Consider the following 15,243-nt stretch of genomic DNA (forward strand, 5'->3'; position numbering starts at 1 on the left):
TTTCTAAATTTTGTTAGTCGACATAAAGCAAATAAGAAATCAGAGAAAGCAAAATAAAGTTTGTTTGTTTGTAGTATTTACAGTCTTTTAAAAGAACAACTCAGCATGGAATGTTATAATTTATCCAAAGACAAGCATAATCAATTAATGCAAGGTTTTATAACACTCCTGTTCCAAATGCATACTTTATCCTAGTTCTGTATTATTTGGAGCAGGTTACTTTGGTACCAGCATGGAGCTATGAATCCTTATTAGTGTGCCCATTAAATTTATATGCCAGTTAAATTATGAAACTGTCTATGGCAGTTTGGCCGAAAAACTCTAAAGTTAGAATTGAAAAATATAAATAAGCTATTTAATTACTTAGATTGTCAATTCAGTTCAGAATTATCTTGCCCAGGGGATACTCATATCCAAGCCTTTTCCCTTATATATTGTGACAAAGTTCCTCCTCTGCCTTGATAGGTCCTGCGCTTTCTGGAGATTTGCTCGCCTCAGAGGTTCACGGCAGCTTTTGCTAGAGGCTCAAACCTGCCATTCACTCAGCCAGCCTCATCGCTGGCCAGCATGGGGGAAAGGGAGAACAATCCCCACAGTCTCCGTCCCCCACCTAGTGGGTCAGGGACAGGGCAGATACCTTTTCCAATTTAAACCTTCCCTCCGATGTGTCTCATAGGCCAAGTCAACTCCTTCTGTGTCAGATAAGGGTTGGGGGGAACCCGAGCCCGCCCTCTACACCAGGTTCCAGCCCAGGGCCCTGTGGTTAGCAGCTGTCTACAGTGTCTCCTGTATCAGGTGCATGACAGCTACAACTCCCTGGGCTACTTCCCCATGGCCTCCCCCCCAGCACCTTCTTTATTCTCACCGCAGGACCTTTCTCCTGAAGCCTGATAACGCTTGTACTCAGTCCTCCAGCAGCATCCCTTCTCACTCCTTGTGTGCCCCCCATTAACTGATGGGAGGTCCTTTTTAAACCAGGTGTCCTGATTAGCTTGCCTGCCATAATTGATTCTAGTAAGTTCTTAATTGGCACCAGGTGTCTTAATTAGCTTGCCTGTCTTAACTGGTTCTAGCAGGTTTCTGATTGCTCTAGGGCAGCCCCTGATCTGGTCACTCAGGGAACAGAAAACTATTCATCCATTGGTGTTAAATTTGCCTTCTACCAGACTTCTGCACCCAACTGGTCTGGGTCTGTCACAGTATATTACATATAGGAAATGATTGCATATACACCCTAAATACAATATGTAGGTAATTTAAAAGTGTGCAGATTTCTCTGGAATTTCACCAGTACCAGTGCCACTTTCTATATATATACCCTGTGATGGAAATATTTTAGCTTTTACCCAGGTTAAAACTTTTCTGTGAGACATGGAATGTCTCCTGCCATCAGAGATGTTTTAAAGGTTTAGACCTAAATTATACCAAGAATATATATATATATTGTGGTGGGGTGGGGTTGACCATGTGCGCTAGAGTTTTATATGGTCAGTACCTGACTGGTAAACACTGACAAATGGGTCATTATAGCTGTTATAATGTATTTCTACTGAATCACTTCTTAAATAAATAAACATATATGTTCCAGGTCCCCAGCTGGTGTTAACTGGCATTGCGCTGTTGAAGTAAACACCAGCAGAGATCCTAGACTGTTTATGCCGGGTTGAGAAATCAACCTGTAAAAATGTACTGTTGCTGCCACCTTGTGGGGATTAATTATTTTCATTAAAATGATGGATCATGGCCATAAAGAGTTTACAATTTAGAAAAGGAATGAATCTCCATTTTGCTAGAAATTAAAATGTTACAATTAAAGGTTGGAAGGAGAGATGCAAAGCATGTGGACAAATGCTCTGTATCAACTGAAGAAATAAACAGAACTAGAAATAAATAAATAAATATTTTAACAGTTTCATGTTTATTAAGTGTGTGGCTTTATCTACTAGTTTATGTACACTATTCCACTTTTTAAAAGACATTTTTAATATATTTTTCAGTATTGAGAAAAATTAACTTATTTTTCCCTTCATATGTTCATAGAGTTTGGAAATCCCGACCCTTCAGCAACTTTCTTTTACTGTCAGACCAGGTGAATTATTGGCTGTGATTGGCCCTGTAGGAGCTGGGAAAGTAAGTCATAATGTGTTGCTCTGTTTTGCATTGTTTTCCTACAGTTCTATTGGACATATGCGTTCAAGTTTTATGAATTTCTTGTGTTGTGTAATACATTTAGATGCGCATGCTGGAATACAGAGCAGTTAGGGAAATACCACTTACTGTGAAGAATATGGTTAGAGGTTCAAAATTAAGACTCTGCCCCCTCCACCCCCCCCCCCAATGCATAATGTGTTGGTTTTAGAATTCTTTTAAGTTTTGTCCCATTATTTACAAAATGAAGCTTTTAATACAATAACAATGGCAAAGTATTTTAAAAATGATATAACTAACTAAGTTAAAGGATGACATTATTATAAGTACCTAAGTGACTTCAGATTTCAGTCCCATTGAGAATTAGGTGACTTTGGAGCTTATGTCTCTGACTCTCAATGGGACTGAAGTTTTGAAGTCACTTAGGTGCGTTAGAAAATTGTATCCAAAGGTTTTTTTTTTTAAACACATTAAAATGAAAAATTAGTTTCTGAATCTGCAGTGGGGGCATGTATAATTTCTTTTCTGCATTTTCTAGTGTTTAAAAACTGCATTTTCTAGTGTTTAAAAACTGAGTTTAACAACTTTTTTTTTAAACTACCAACCAACCAATAAACTCTCTTGCAGTCATCTCTCTTAAGTGCTGTCCTCGGCGAACTGCCTAAAGATAAAGGTTTGATGGATGTTAGAGGAAGAATAGCCTATGTTTCTCAACAGCCATGGGTATTTCCTGGCACCGTGAGAAGTAATATACTATTTGGTAGAGAATATGAGAGAGAAAAATATGAAAAAGTTCTAAAAGTTTGTGCTCTTAAAAAAGTAAGTGGTTTTCTTTTGAATGTTGATTCTGTTTTAGCAGCACCCAACTTTGTTTTTCACTTTAATGTTATTGCTGTAATAGCTAGTATCTGTTGTGCTGTGTAATCTATAGAATTTGTTACCAATTTACTTGTGATATAGATGAATCCTGTAATTTAACACTGTACATAGTAGTTTTGTGAGATCTAGGTATAAGAGCAAATTCTTGTAATTCATAATACATTCACTAGAGGGAGACTGATTTTCTGAGAAGCTAGGACAAATTTGATAGAAAAAGCTACAATAGTTCCAAATATTTTGTTTCATAATGACTTTTAGCCATGTTAATCGTTCGTATGGTAGACACAATTGCTTAGAGGAGCTAACTGCTTAAATGAGCTAACAAGGTAGAAACACAAACATTCATAACTGATGTCACTTGGGACTTTTGTTTTGCAAATAACCGTTACACAATGCTATACTCCCTTTAAGATGTACAATGTGCATATTGCAAAGTAATATTCATAGCTCCTGAACGCTATAGACTGGAGAACCTGCTGAGTCCTTGTAGCCTTGTGGAAAAATGTTTTTGAAAGGAATGTGTGTCTGTCTGTCTTTGTATGTATGTATAGAAGGAATTTGTGATGTGTGATACAGAAGAGGGTTAAGCCTATTTGTCAAGAAATAGACATTTGGCTTGGAATCTAAAGGGTATTATTATGCTGCATATCCTGCAGCGTATTACGATATTCCTATCAGCAGTAATACAGGTGAAAAGTAGACTGTTACTGTGATGGAAAATCTTTCTTGCAAGGTTGTTTTTACACACTGTAGATAGAACTTCCTTAATCTCTCCTGCTGTTATAGTTCACTGGTGTCTAAACTTCAAGTTTTGTGAGTTTATACAGAGCACAAACCATATTTCTGAAAAATTAACATTTTGAAGTGCCTGACGCTTAAAACTGACTTTTCTTCTTTTGGCAGATCTGCTTTTTTAGAGTTTTTCCTCAGACTTATGAAGTGTTAAAATGTGATGAACTTATTGAACATGTTACATGAACCAGCATAAGACCTCTGCTTTATTCAGGAAGGAAATGAAGTAGAATATATCTATACAATTTTATAAATCAAAAGCAATACTACATGGCAGGGGTGGGCAAACTTTTTGGCCTAAGGGTTTCCAGAACTGTATGGAAGGCCAGTTAGCAGAGACTGCCCCTCCCCAAACAGCCAGGTGTGGGCTGGCCCCAGCCCCTATCCGACCCCTCCTGCTTCTTACCCCCTGATGGGCCCCCCCGGGACTCCTGCCCCATCCAACCCCCCCATTCCCTAGCCACTGACAGCCCCCGGAATCCTCGCCCCTGACTGCCCCCTGCCACCCCATCCAACCCCTCCTCTCATTGCTGACCCCCTGCCCCATCCAAGCACCCCTTCTCCCTGACTGCCCCGGGACCCCCCCTCTCCTGACTGTCCCCCACCACCCCATTCAATCCCTCCTCTCATTCCTGATCCCCCCCCCCGGGACCCCTGCCCCTATTCAACCCCCGTTTCCTGTTCTCTGACCGCTCTGACCCCTATCCACACCCCTGCCCCCTGGCCGCCACCCCGAACTCCCCTGCCCTCTATCCAACCTCCCCCCACCCTGCTCCCTGTCTCCTTACTGCGCTGTCTGGAGCACCGGGGGCTGGCAGTGCTACAGCTGCGTCCCCCAGAGCACTGGGTCAGGCAGATGTGCCGCCAAGCTGGAGCCAGCCATGCCACCGCGCAGCACTGAGCACTGGGTGAGGCCTGGGCTCTGCAGCTGCGCTGCACGGCAAGAGCTTGCAGCCCCACTGCCCAGAGCATTGTACCTGCGAAGCAGTGAGCTGAGGCTGCAGGGGAGGGGGAACAGCAGGGATGGGGCCGAGGGCCGGCTAGCCTCCTGGGCCAGGAGCTCGGGGGCTGGACAGGAGGGTCCCGCGGGCTATAGTTTGCCCACCTCTGCTATATGATGTACTACACTCTTGGTATATGCCATCAGAATAGTTAAACTAGTGTAATTCTTAGGGGAAGTGTTGATGGAAAATAATTACTTCATATGGGTAGTAGATACCTTTCAGTTTTTAATAGATTTTGTGGTTAAAAAAATTTGTATTTCGAAATATTAACATCAGTAGTCTATAATATAGACTAATTGCTTATTAAATTTTATACTGATTAGTGTACTTAAGGGGTAGTCTGAGCCCAGCAAGTAGGTGTATGGGGCCATAGATCCTCTGCAAGCTATCTATATGGCATTGAAAGTAACCATACACCCTCCAGCAATAGAACTAGGCAACTTATGGCCCAATTGTTTTTCTGTCCCACTTCCACCCCTTCTGCTTCTTGCTTGGAGGTCAGTCATGTTATGTTATATTGTTCAAATATCTTATCTTGTATACCTGATACCTGCTTTTTTAATACACTGATGAAAGAAAATAGCTTCAGTATCTTGGTAAAATAATTAAATAACTACTAAATACTTTGGGAAGGTCATTTTGATTCAGATATAGGAGATATTCCTTTTATAAAGAATTTTTACCACTATATGTTCTCTATATCCACAGGACATGGATTTGTTAGAAGATGGTGACCTAACTGTGATAGGAGATCGTGGCGCTACACTGAGTGGCGGTCAGAAAGCCCGTGTAAATCTTGCCAGGTAAATATAGTTGTTTCTTGTAATATCTGGTGGTACCTATCATAGACACTAGTGACTAATATAAGCAAGTTAACTATAAGAATGTATTTGGCACTGACTTGACTAACATTTCTTTAAATGTTGTAGAGCAGTGTATCAAGATGCAGACATCTACCTCTTGGATGATCCACTGAGTGCAGTAGATGCAGAAGTTAGCAGACACTTGTTTGAAAAGTATGTTACTATTTTGTTTTCCTTTGAATTTTAATTTAGATTTACTGTTTCCAAATGGGGAAATTTGGAAAAAAACATTGTTTTTAGAGACAATTCTCCTTCTGTATCTTATATTATCAGTATTTTCTTCCTGGACTTATTCTTTAAAATATTTGTATGGAAGCAGTTATCTGTTCATGCTGTTTCATTCCTCACTTGAATCCATAATCTGTTTTTGAGGCCATAATAAATAGGACTATATGTTTTTTAAGGAAAAAAAGTGCCATTTTCCATGGAGCAAAATGGCAAATTTCATAGGGCAATATTACATTTGTTGAGCAAGTTTTAATCCCTAGTACCAACCAAACATTAGTTTATAATGTTTCAGTCTATACCTGAAGAAAGAAACAAAGAATTTTCATTCATTTTTTTACCTTGTTAGAGCTTTATGTTGTTAACTGCAACTGTTTGTTCTAAGTGGCTAGGAGAAGCGTCTCCCTTCTCTTTTAAATTCTAGAGTTATTTTACTCTTCCCTCATTCTTGATAGTTTAACCCATCTCAGGCAGATGAAATAAGGAGTCATGTCCTCTTGTCTAGACACTTGAGAGAAGAAAGGGGAATCTAGCCCTTCCCTTATTCCCAAGGAAAATAGAGCTGTTCTTTGTGAGAATCAGGTTCCCTTTCTCATAAATTACTGTGGGTTTTTTTCTTTTCTCCCTTTTCTGCTTTCAGAGGTCTGCTCTGCAAGCCCAGATAGATAACTCAAGAACAGTTGAGTAGGCCAATGTACCTGGTATGCTCCTATCTCTATTGACAGGTCTCATCCAAGGCCTGTTGCAAGTCTGAAGAAAGATTCCCATTGACTTCAGTGGGCTTTGGATTGTTTTCTTGATCATATCTACATTTGTCATGATTTTCTTTAGTGGATGCAAATTCAATCTTGCACACACTTCTATAGCCATGCAGAAAAGTAACATTTAGGTTTAGATAATTATACATCTGAATACCTATTGGTGTAGGTGGTTCTCTGATTTGCAGCTGCATTTTCAGACCATTTGAAAATTGGGCGCAAAATATATATTTTTTTTCACATTCTTATTCCATCATACTGATTTTGTTGTTTCTTTCAGTATCTGAAATACACTTCTGTGAGCCAGCACTACCTGCTTTGTAGGTCTTAAATAAGACTTTAGTGGTATATAGGCTTTGTGCTAGACTTGTGTGCAGGGGAGAATTTTGCCTTCTATGATTGGTGTGCATCCCTGATCACTTATAAAGCTCATATATTCTGATGCTCTCCACTGCATTCCCATGTACACTGAGCTACACTGTTTCCATTTCTGCTTCTTGTGGGAGGGCTACTTCCAATTTTAATGTCTTCAATTTTCATTACATAGACTGCAAAGAAAAAAGGAAAGGGCATACGTACCGTTTTAGAGGTTAATCTTCCAGCTTGATAGTTCCAGATCCATTATTTCTGAGTTCATACAGTGCCTAGCACAGTGAGGTCCATGACTGGGGCTACTAGCTGTTATCGCAGTACAAATAATGTTTTCCTACCAATAAACACCATAAAGAGGCTAGACGACATTCGTTCATTGGCATGTGATCTCCCATTGCTGCTGAATGGCATGTAGAATGAGATATTTAGAAACTCAGAAAAGAAATAAAAGTTCTTTTCAGTCTGCTTTTCCAAACTCTAGAGTAAAACCAAGATCTATTATGAGGGAGGAAGACTTGGAGAACAGCTCTTTCTGTGATTGCACATGTCCATTCCAATGATGCAGACTTCGGCAGGATCGGTGGGAACCACTGAGCCATGGTTGCCAGGCAGAGACTCCTTGTCATCAGAGTCAGAAGGGGGTTGTACTCCTCCTGTCCTCAAGTTGACTGTACCTGGCTGTGCACCTGGGCCATGGAATACCGTCGGGTGCTTGGCCTCCTGATCACTGGCCGTGACCATGCTGTGGCCTTTTTGGAACCTGTGGCCGTTTCCCCCAATGCAGGAACCCCAGTCAAGGCATTCCTATTTGCTGACCTCTGAAGGAAGGGCACCCCCACACCTTTGGGCAGCACCCAATCCAGACTTTGGAAGCAAGGCCATGGCCATATACCAGGAGCAGGTGCATTGAGATCCAATCAGCACAGAAGGTGAGGAGGAGTGCCCTCAGTCAGTGTGAGGCTCCTCTGTCTCCTCTCTTGACGTTACCGTGTTGGGAGCAGGTATGTCACCTCCCCATAATGACTAGAAGGCCCACCAGGGCTTGTTGAAAAGGACGGTCCAAAATTTGGGAATACAGGTGGAGGAAGTCAAAGAGTCTTCCTATAGTTTGGTTGTCATCCTGACCCTGGTGAGCCTGTCAAGGATAGCCCTCAGTGAGGCCATCATGGACTCTACTTCATTTAGTCAACATTCCAGGCTTTAGGCATGCTGATAAATGCACAGAAATCTACCTCCATAGAAGATAGTGTTTTTTTGGCATGGTGCTCGATTCCACCCAAGTCAGAGCCTTCCTCCGAGAAGGCTGGTTTCAGATAATCGCATCCCTGATAGTACTCCTCAGAGACCATCCCATTATAACAGCCTGTTCTTGTCTGAGGCTGTTGGGCCACATGCCCTCATGCATGTTTTTGGTGCAGCATGCATGACTACACCTCAGGTCCCTCCAGCTGTGGCTGGCCTCAGCGTATGCACCTAACCGCCATTATTTGGACTTGGTCATCACTTTATCTTCTCTGGTCCTCACCTCTCTCAGTTGGTGGCTGGACCCATAGACAATTTGCATGGGTATTCCCTTCTCACGGTCCCATCCGCCAATTTCCCTGGTCTTGGACTCATCAGCGCTAGGTTAGGGAGCACACCTATGGCCACTCGCGACTCAAGGCCTATGGTCTCCGTAAGAACTCTCTCTACATATCAGTGTCAGAGATCTCTGGGCAGTTTGCCTGGTCTGTCAAGCAGTTTTGCCTCATATTTCGAGAAGGTGCTTATAGGCGCAACACTGCAGCCATGTTCTACCTCAACAGGAAGGGAGGTACTTGCTGTTCCCCACTGTCGGTACCATACCATTCTGTAGATCCCTTCAACTCTTCATAGCGATCGCTGAAAGGGTGAAAAGTCTGCCTGTCTCTGCTCAGAGACTTTTGTCATGGATCACATCATGCATTCTCACGTGTTATAATCAGTTGGGTGTTCCGCCACCAGTTATCTTGACTGCCCACTCCACAAGAGTGCAAGCATCTTCAGTATCAGCATTCCTGGCTCAGGTGCCTATTCAGGACATTTGCAGAGTGGCTTCTTGGTCGTCTGTGCGTATGTTTTTTACTCATTATGCAACAGACTAGGATTGTGCCAGTTTTGGTCAAGCTGTTTTACAGTCACCACGTCCATGAACTCTGATCCCACTTCCTATACAACTGCTTGGGAGTCACCTACAGTGGAATAGACATGTGGAATCACTCAAAATAAAAAAAAAGTTTACGAAGCTTTCCGTAACTGTTGTTCTTCAAGATGTGTTGCATATGTCCATTCCAAGACCCTCCCTCCTGCCTCTCTACATCAGAGTTGGCTAGAAAGAAGGAACTGAGGGGGTGCAGGGTTGGCCAGGCCCTTTATACTGGCACTAAAAGTGCACTGCACCAGAGCTGTCCCAACGGGTACACTGAGGGAAACCTTTCTGGTGACTGTGTTTGAGGCACACACACAGCTATGTTGGAATGGACGTACAACACATCTCAAAGAACTACAGTTACGAAAAGGTTAGTAACCATTTTTTTCTATCCACAGTCTTCATGGATACCTCTTTGAAAGCAGAAGTTTTCTTCTGATACCTCCATAACAGCTGTAGAATTGGGAAAGGTCTACATCAGGGTTTGGCAACCTTTCAGAAGTGGTGTGCCAAGTCTTCATTTGTTCACTCTAATTGAAGGTTTCGTGTGCCAGTAATACATCTTAACGTTTTTAGAAGGTCTCTTTCTCTAAGTCTATAATATATAACTAAACTATTGTTGTATGTAAAGTAAATAAGGTTTTTAAAATGTTTAAGAAGCTTCATTTAAAATTTAAATTAAAATGCAGAGTCCCCCGGACTGGTGGCCAGGACCCGGGCAGTGTGAGTGCCACTGAAAATCAGCTCGCCTGTGCCATAGGTTGCCTACCCTGGTCTTCATTTTATTGGCATTCAGCAGCTAGCTGAAATGAGTAACAAATTTTGACATATGCTTTAATATCTGCTGGTTCCCAACCATGCTAGATAGAACTGAACTCTGAGCATGATCTTTTGTATTTGTAGAATATCAGGCTGTGGGATGTTTCAAAGACAGCACTTTTGAGTCCTGATAGCAATTGTGTGAACAGCAGAGCAAAGAGCAATGGATGGGATGAGAGAAGTGGAGAACTTTTTAATGAGAACTTTAAATGAACATGTTATTTCACCAACTCTAACCTGCTCTTCCTTTTGATTTTACCAGAACAGATTTCAATATATTAATGCTAAATAAAACAAAGTAGTATTATCTGGCCAACCCAAACCCAAGTTCAACTATTCCATTTTCTCTAAAGTTGTGATTTGTGTAGATTTGTGTAATTTGCTTTACACAAATTATCTATCTCATAATAACTAGAGATTACGCTAGTTCTTTTCCTTGTAGTTCAACTATATCACTAGTACACCACAGTTCATGCTGAAGCATCTCATGAAATGGGAATATATGTAGCAGAATACGTGTGAAAGGAGAAATGGCATCATAGAAGTTTGTGCATTCAGCATCTCCTCATGGTATACCACATATTTTGTTCTTTAGTAAGTTGTAGAGAATTTTGACCTGCATTTGTAAAAGACTTTGTTACTTAGTTTCTGAAAACCTGTTTAAATAAAGGTCACTGAAATTTGCAGAAATACTTTGAGGCTTCTACTCCCCAAACCCTTAATACTTGACAGGAAAAAGAGTAGAAAATAAGAGTGAATGAACAAACCAAATATAAATCAATAACAAAGGCCCTGATCCTGCAAACATTTGTGCATGTGCTTAACTTCATAACCATATTTCCATTGAAATCAATAGGATTGACAGGAGTACAGTTAAGCATGTGCATAAGGTGCCAAAAAGAGAACACTCAGGGGTAAATACACAATTTAAAATGTGTACATAGCTCACTCGCTCTCTCTCGCGCGCTCTCTCTCTCTTTCAGGGTTGTGTTTTTGCAGAGGTGAAAAAATAAAACTAAAAAATGTCTTCAAACAGGATTACATTAGTGAGAATGAGGAACCTTTTAGTTCATGCCATCAGTGTCCACATAGGAGAGTTACAAATGCAGCGCTTTGTTGCATGCTGCTATTCAGACTCTGTAGTCCAAAGTGCAGGCAATGTTGGCACAGCCTTACTTATCACGAGTGCAAATGTATAGGACCTGGAGGGAGAGAACAAAGTTATATCTAATAAATATAATAACACTGATCAATTTAAATATTTCATTTTTGAAATTGACTAAACTTAATTGATACTATGGAGAGGAAAGATTGAAAAGAATAAACAAATTGAGATACTTTTTTCCACTCTAATCTTTCAGTTATGGTAGTAATCTTAGGTGCTACTTGGAACAATAGCAGGTAAAAAAATTTAGACCGAAATGTTGCTTCTTTGAAGTTGGTGTCTCTTTAAAAAAAACTTCCAAATGACTAAAATCATGTATTTATAAAATTAGATTCTAAGATTTGTAGTGATGATGATATCCTGAGTCCTTCTAGTGGTAGAAGCAAGTATCATTTCCAGGGAAATCTGAGAATCTTCTTTTCCAATGAGACAAAGCTCCTGTTTCTAGCTTGGCGACTTTGTGAAATATTGGACCGTAAACATGTCAATGGTGCAAGATTTGACAATTGCCAAATCTGCACTTCAGAATAATGTAATTTTGGAGGGAAATTCCACGTTTTAGACTTGCTTCTGACTAATGGGAAGGAATTCATTGCGCATCTGAAGGTGGAAAGCAATTTGGATTAAAGTGAACATGAAATGATATACAATTTTAAGGAAAGGAATGAGTGAGAGCAGCAGAACAAAGGATTAAAAAAAAGCAGACTTTAACAAAGAACTGGTACGTTAGGTCCCCTGGGAAGAAAATCTAAGGGCTGTTATAAAGAGGACAGTGAATTGTTCTTCATGTCCACTAAAGATAGGACAAAAAGTAATCAGTTTAGCGCTTGTTTACATGAACAATTAGATTGCGTGAAGGTGTAAATCTATCCCTTGCTAGTCTGCCACAGTCTAACTGTCCATGTGTATTCTTTTCATGCACATTAACTGTTTGATATTACTCTTTGAGCTAGTCCAATTTCAAAGAGGGCTGGATCAAAGCACTGTGACGAACTGTTAATGTGCATCTGCAGGATGCACGTGGACAGGTAGACCACAGCAGGCTAGTGCATGGTAGATTCACATCCCATCTTGCTGCAATCTAATTGTTTGTGTAGACAAGCCCTAAATCTGCAACGAGAGAGAGAGAGAGAGATCAGATATCAGGAAAAACGTGCTAACTGTAAGGATAGTTAACCACTGGAATAGGATTCCAAAGGACTTAACTAGACTTCCTGTTGTTGGAGGTTTTTAAGAACAGGTTAGTACCCTTTTTTTTTTTTTTTTTTTTTTTTTTTTTTAAGTTGGAGCAACTCCATCCCTTTACAAAATGAGACTTTCTAATGTAATCTAGATGGAATGGGGCCATTAATACATTTATTTCAATAAAGGTGATTCTGCTTTAAATAAATTTGATCCTGCTGTCTGTGTGTAGGCTATCTTACTATTCACAAAATTTCAGGGTATTATTTCTCAGTTGTGTGAGGTCGCAATGTCACACACTGAAATATGGCCTGGTCACCCCTTCATCTGGGGCATGAGAGTGGGATGATACCACAGAGACAGGTGAGCTCCCTTTCTGTGAAGGTGGGATGGAAGAGGGTGAGCTATGCTTGAAGGATCCCCCACTATACACACATTTGAGTCAATATGGTCCAGGCCAATAATAATAATGTTCACTCCTCCTGTTAGTATTAATTACATACGCCACAAACTTTTGGAAATTTAGCTCACAGAAGTTGAATGTTGCCCTTGTTTTTGGATAATTGTCTACGCTACAATATGTTGCCTAACTTCATTCACTTCTGTGAATTTCATTTTGATTAAATAGGTCTGTTCTGCTCGTAGCCCTGTTTACTTTAAGACATGTACATGTATTAATAATAGGCTTAATGCAGAATTATAAGATTTCCTTAGTTATCTCTTTTCTCTAAAATCAGAAATTTTCATTCACAATTTGGTTTACTTCACTACTTTGTAAGAATACAGTATTTAAATAAGAGATTCCCATAGTGTGGTGTTCAGTGTATTAGAGACATGCCAAGTTAATATAATTTTGACAAGTACATTATTTTGGATGTCTGCCTGTGGTGGTATTTTTCTTCCTTGAAGACAAAGTAATTAATATATATAGTTTTATAAATATTTCCGTAATGTACAAAAATGTTTTAGAACATTAATGTGCTGTCAGTTTCTTTCCTTCTGTTTTCAGGTGTATTTATCGGGCCTTGCACCAAAAGGTCTCTATTTTAGTGACTCATCAGTTGCAGTACCTCCATGCTGTAAACCAGATTTTGATTTTAAAAGAGGTAACTGATATCACTGGCTAGCTTTTAAAACTCAGCTGTTGCTGCTACTCATTCATACCCTGAAGATAAAAATGTGAAGAGTTAGGAAAAGTGATTTTCTATAAAATATAATTACTATTTATAAATGTATTTTATGTCTCCTAAAGATATTCTTCAAGTGTATCTGTTATTAACAACAGAAGCTGAGAAGAGTTTTCTTAGAATACCTCAGGGCTGTCCAGAGTGGGGGGCAAGTGGGGCAATTTGCCCCAGGCTCCGGGCCCTGCAGGGGCCCCCACGACAATATAGTATTCTATAGTATTGCAACTTTATTTTTATGGAAGGGGCCTATGAAATTTCTTTGCCCCAGGCCCCCTGAATCCTCTGGGTGGCCCTGGAATATCTTACCTGAAAAATTTGAACTGGTATATTATCATATTGTATATTCTGCTTGTAGGAAAGTGATTTTTATTGAGTATTTAAAACTTTGTTCATTGTTAAGATTTATTTTAGTGCCTTAATAAATAGGTGGGGCAGCGGTAAGAGCAGGAGAAACTGTATTAATTAGACTCTGCACCTCAGTTCCCTTTTAATTAAAGGCTGAGAAAAGGCCATATGTATCTGAGACCAACGAGTCTTCCAGCAAAAGCAGAGAGCCCCAGACTTGAGGGTCCTAAATACTCAAGATTTAAAAAAAAAAAATGCAGGATTGTCCCCCTATTTTTTAAGATTGGGAGAAACAGGACCCTTTAGGCCTTCATTATACTTCATAAAGTTGGGGGAAAAAAAAAAAAAAAAGGGCCACAACACCCATCTTTTTCCTTGTCAGATCGCCTTGAAGATACAGTAATCTCTGGCATAGGTGCAAAAGATTGGATTGCGTTGGGGTTTTTTAGGCTGGAACACATGGGTGAAATTCTGTGTGGCTCCTCTAAGAGCATGGGGAGTAAAGAGGGCTAAGGTAACTTTAAGACCTCCCAGTTCTTGGGGGGCTCCACAACCCCTGGCATATCGCATAAGCTAAGAGACCTGTTTATGATACGGAAGCCTGTCTCTAAGCTGTAAGGCTACCTTCTGCAGGTTCTGCAATGAAGGAATCTTCCCCCCCCGTCCAGATCTGCTTCCCTTTATAGCACTCTGACCCATTTACCTGGCATGAAGGGGCTGGTTTGGGGGAGGTAATGATCTTGCCTGTTATGCCTTGCTACAGAAAAAGAATAGATAATTGGAAGGATTTAACCTTTCAGTGTTATGAGGTGACGGTTTCTAAGAAATCTCTTGAGCTTTTATTTGCAGACAGTACATGTGTCAAAAACCATGAGGCTCCAGTAGTGAAGAGGTATGCAACAGATTGTTAAATTCACTCTGTACAGAATATGCACACACAATGTGAACAACATTTTAAAAAATATTTTGCTGTAGGGTAAAATGGTGGGGAAAGGGACCTATTCAGAGTTCCTGAATTCTGGAATCGATTTTGCTTCCCTTTTGAAAAAAAATGAAGAGGTTGAACAGTCACCAATTCCTGGAATCCCCACTATGAAGTCAGCAAGGAACCGTACCTTTTCACAGTCCTCTGTCTGGTCACAAGATTCCTTGGTGCAGTCACAGAAAGATGGAACAGTAGATCAGCCACCTGTGAGTACATAAAATATGAATTAACATATTACTTAATTTTTTTTCAAACTGTGATATTCTTATGATAATGTAGGCTAACATTGAGGAGAGATGACCACTGAAGCAGGGAGACAAGCCACCAGTGAGGAGATTCTGAATCTGAAACA

At 40.4% G+C, this 15,243-nt stretch overlaps 1 protein-coding gene across 5 annotated transcripts in view; it reads left to right on the plus strand.

Annotated features, from left to right (window-relative positions):
• ABCC4 (ATP binding cassette subfamily C member 4) overlaps window positions 1-15,243 on the plus strand; it is a 230,388-nt gene that overhangs the window by 69,448 nt on the left and 145,697 nt on the right. For all 5 annotated transcript variants that reach the window (XM_050947094.1, XM_050947112.1, XM_050947121.1 and 2 more), the window contains 6 exons: window positions 2,041-2,130; window positions 2,776-2,967; window positions 5,532-5,626; window positions 5,753-5,839; window positions 13,384-13,480; window positions 14,882-15,097. In XM_050947094.1, the coding sequence (XP_050803051.1) occupies window positions 2,041-2,130; window positions 2,776-2,967; window positions 5,532-5,626; window positions 5,753-5,839; window positions 13,384-13,480; window positions 14,882-15,097 (777 nt within the window). The remainder of the gene's footprint in view (window positions 1-2,040; window positions 2,131-2,775; window positions 2,968-5,531; window positions 5,627-5,752; window positions 5,840-13,383; window positions 13,481-14,881; window positions 15,098-15,243) is intronic.

The sequence above is a fragment of the Gopherus flavomarginatus genome, chromosome 1, assembly GCF_025201925.1.
Source record: "Gopherus flavomarginatus isolate rGopFla2 chromosome 1, rGopFla2.mat.asm, whole genome shotgun sequence".
NCBI classification, from domain to species: domain Eukaryota; kingdom Metazoa; phylum Chordata; order Testudines; family Testudinidae; genus Gopherus; species Gopherus flavomarginatus.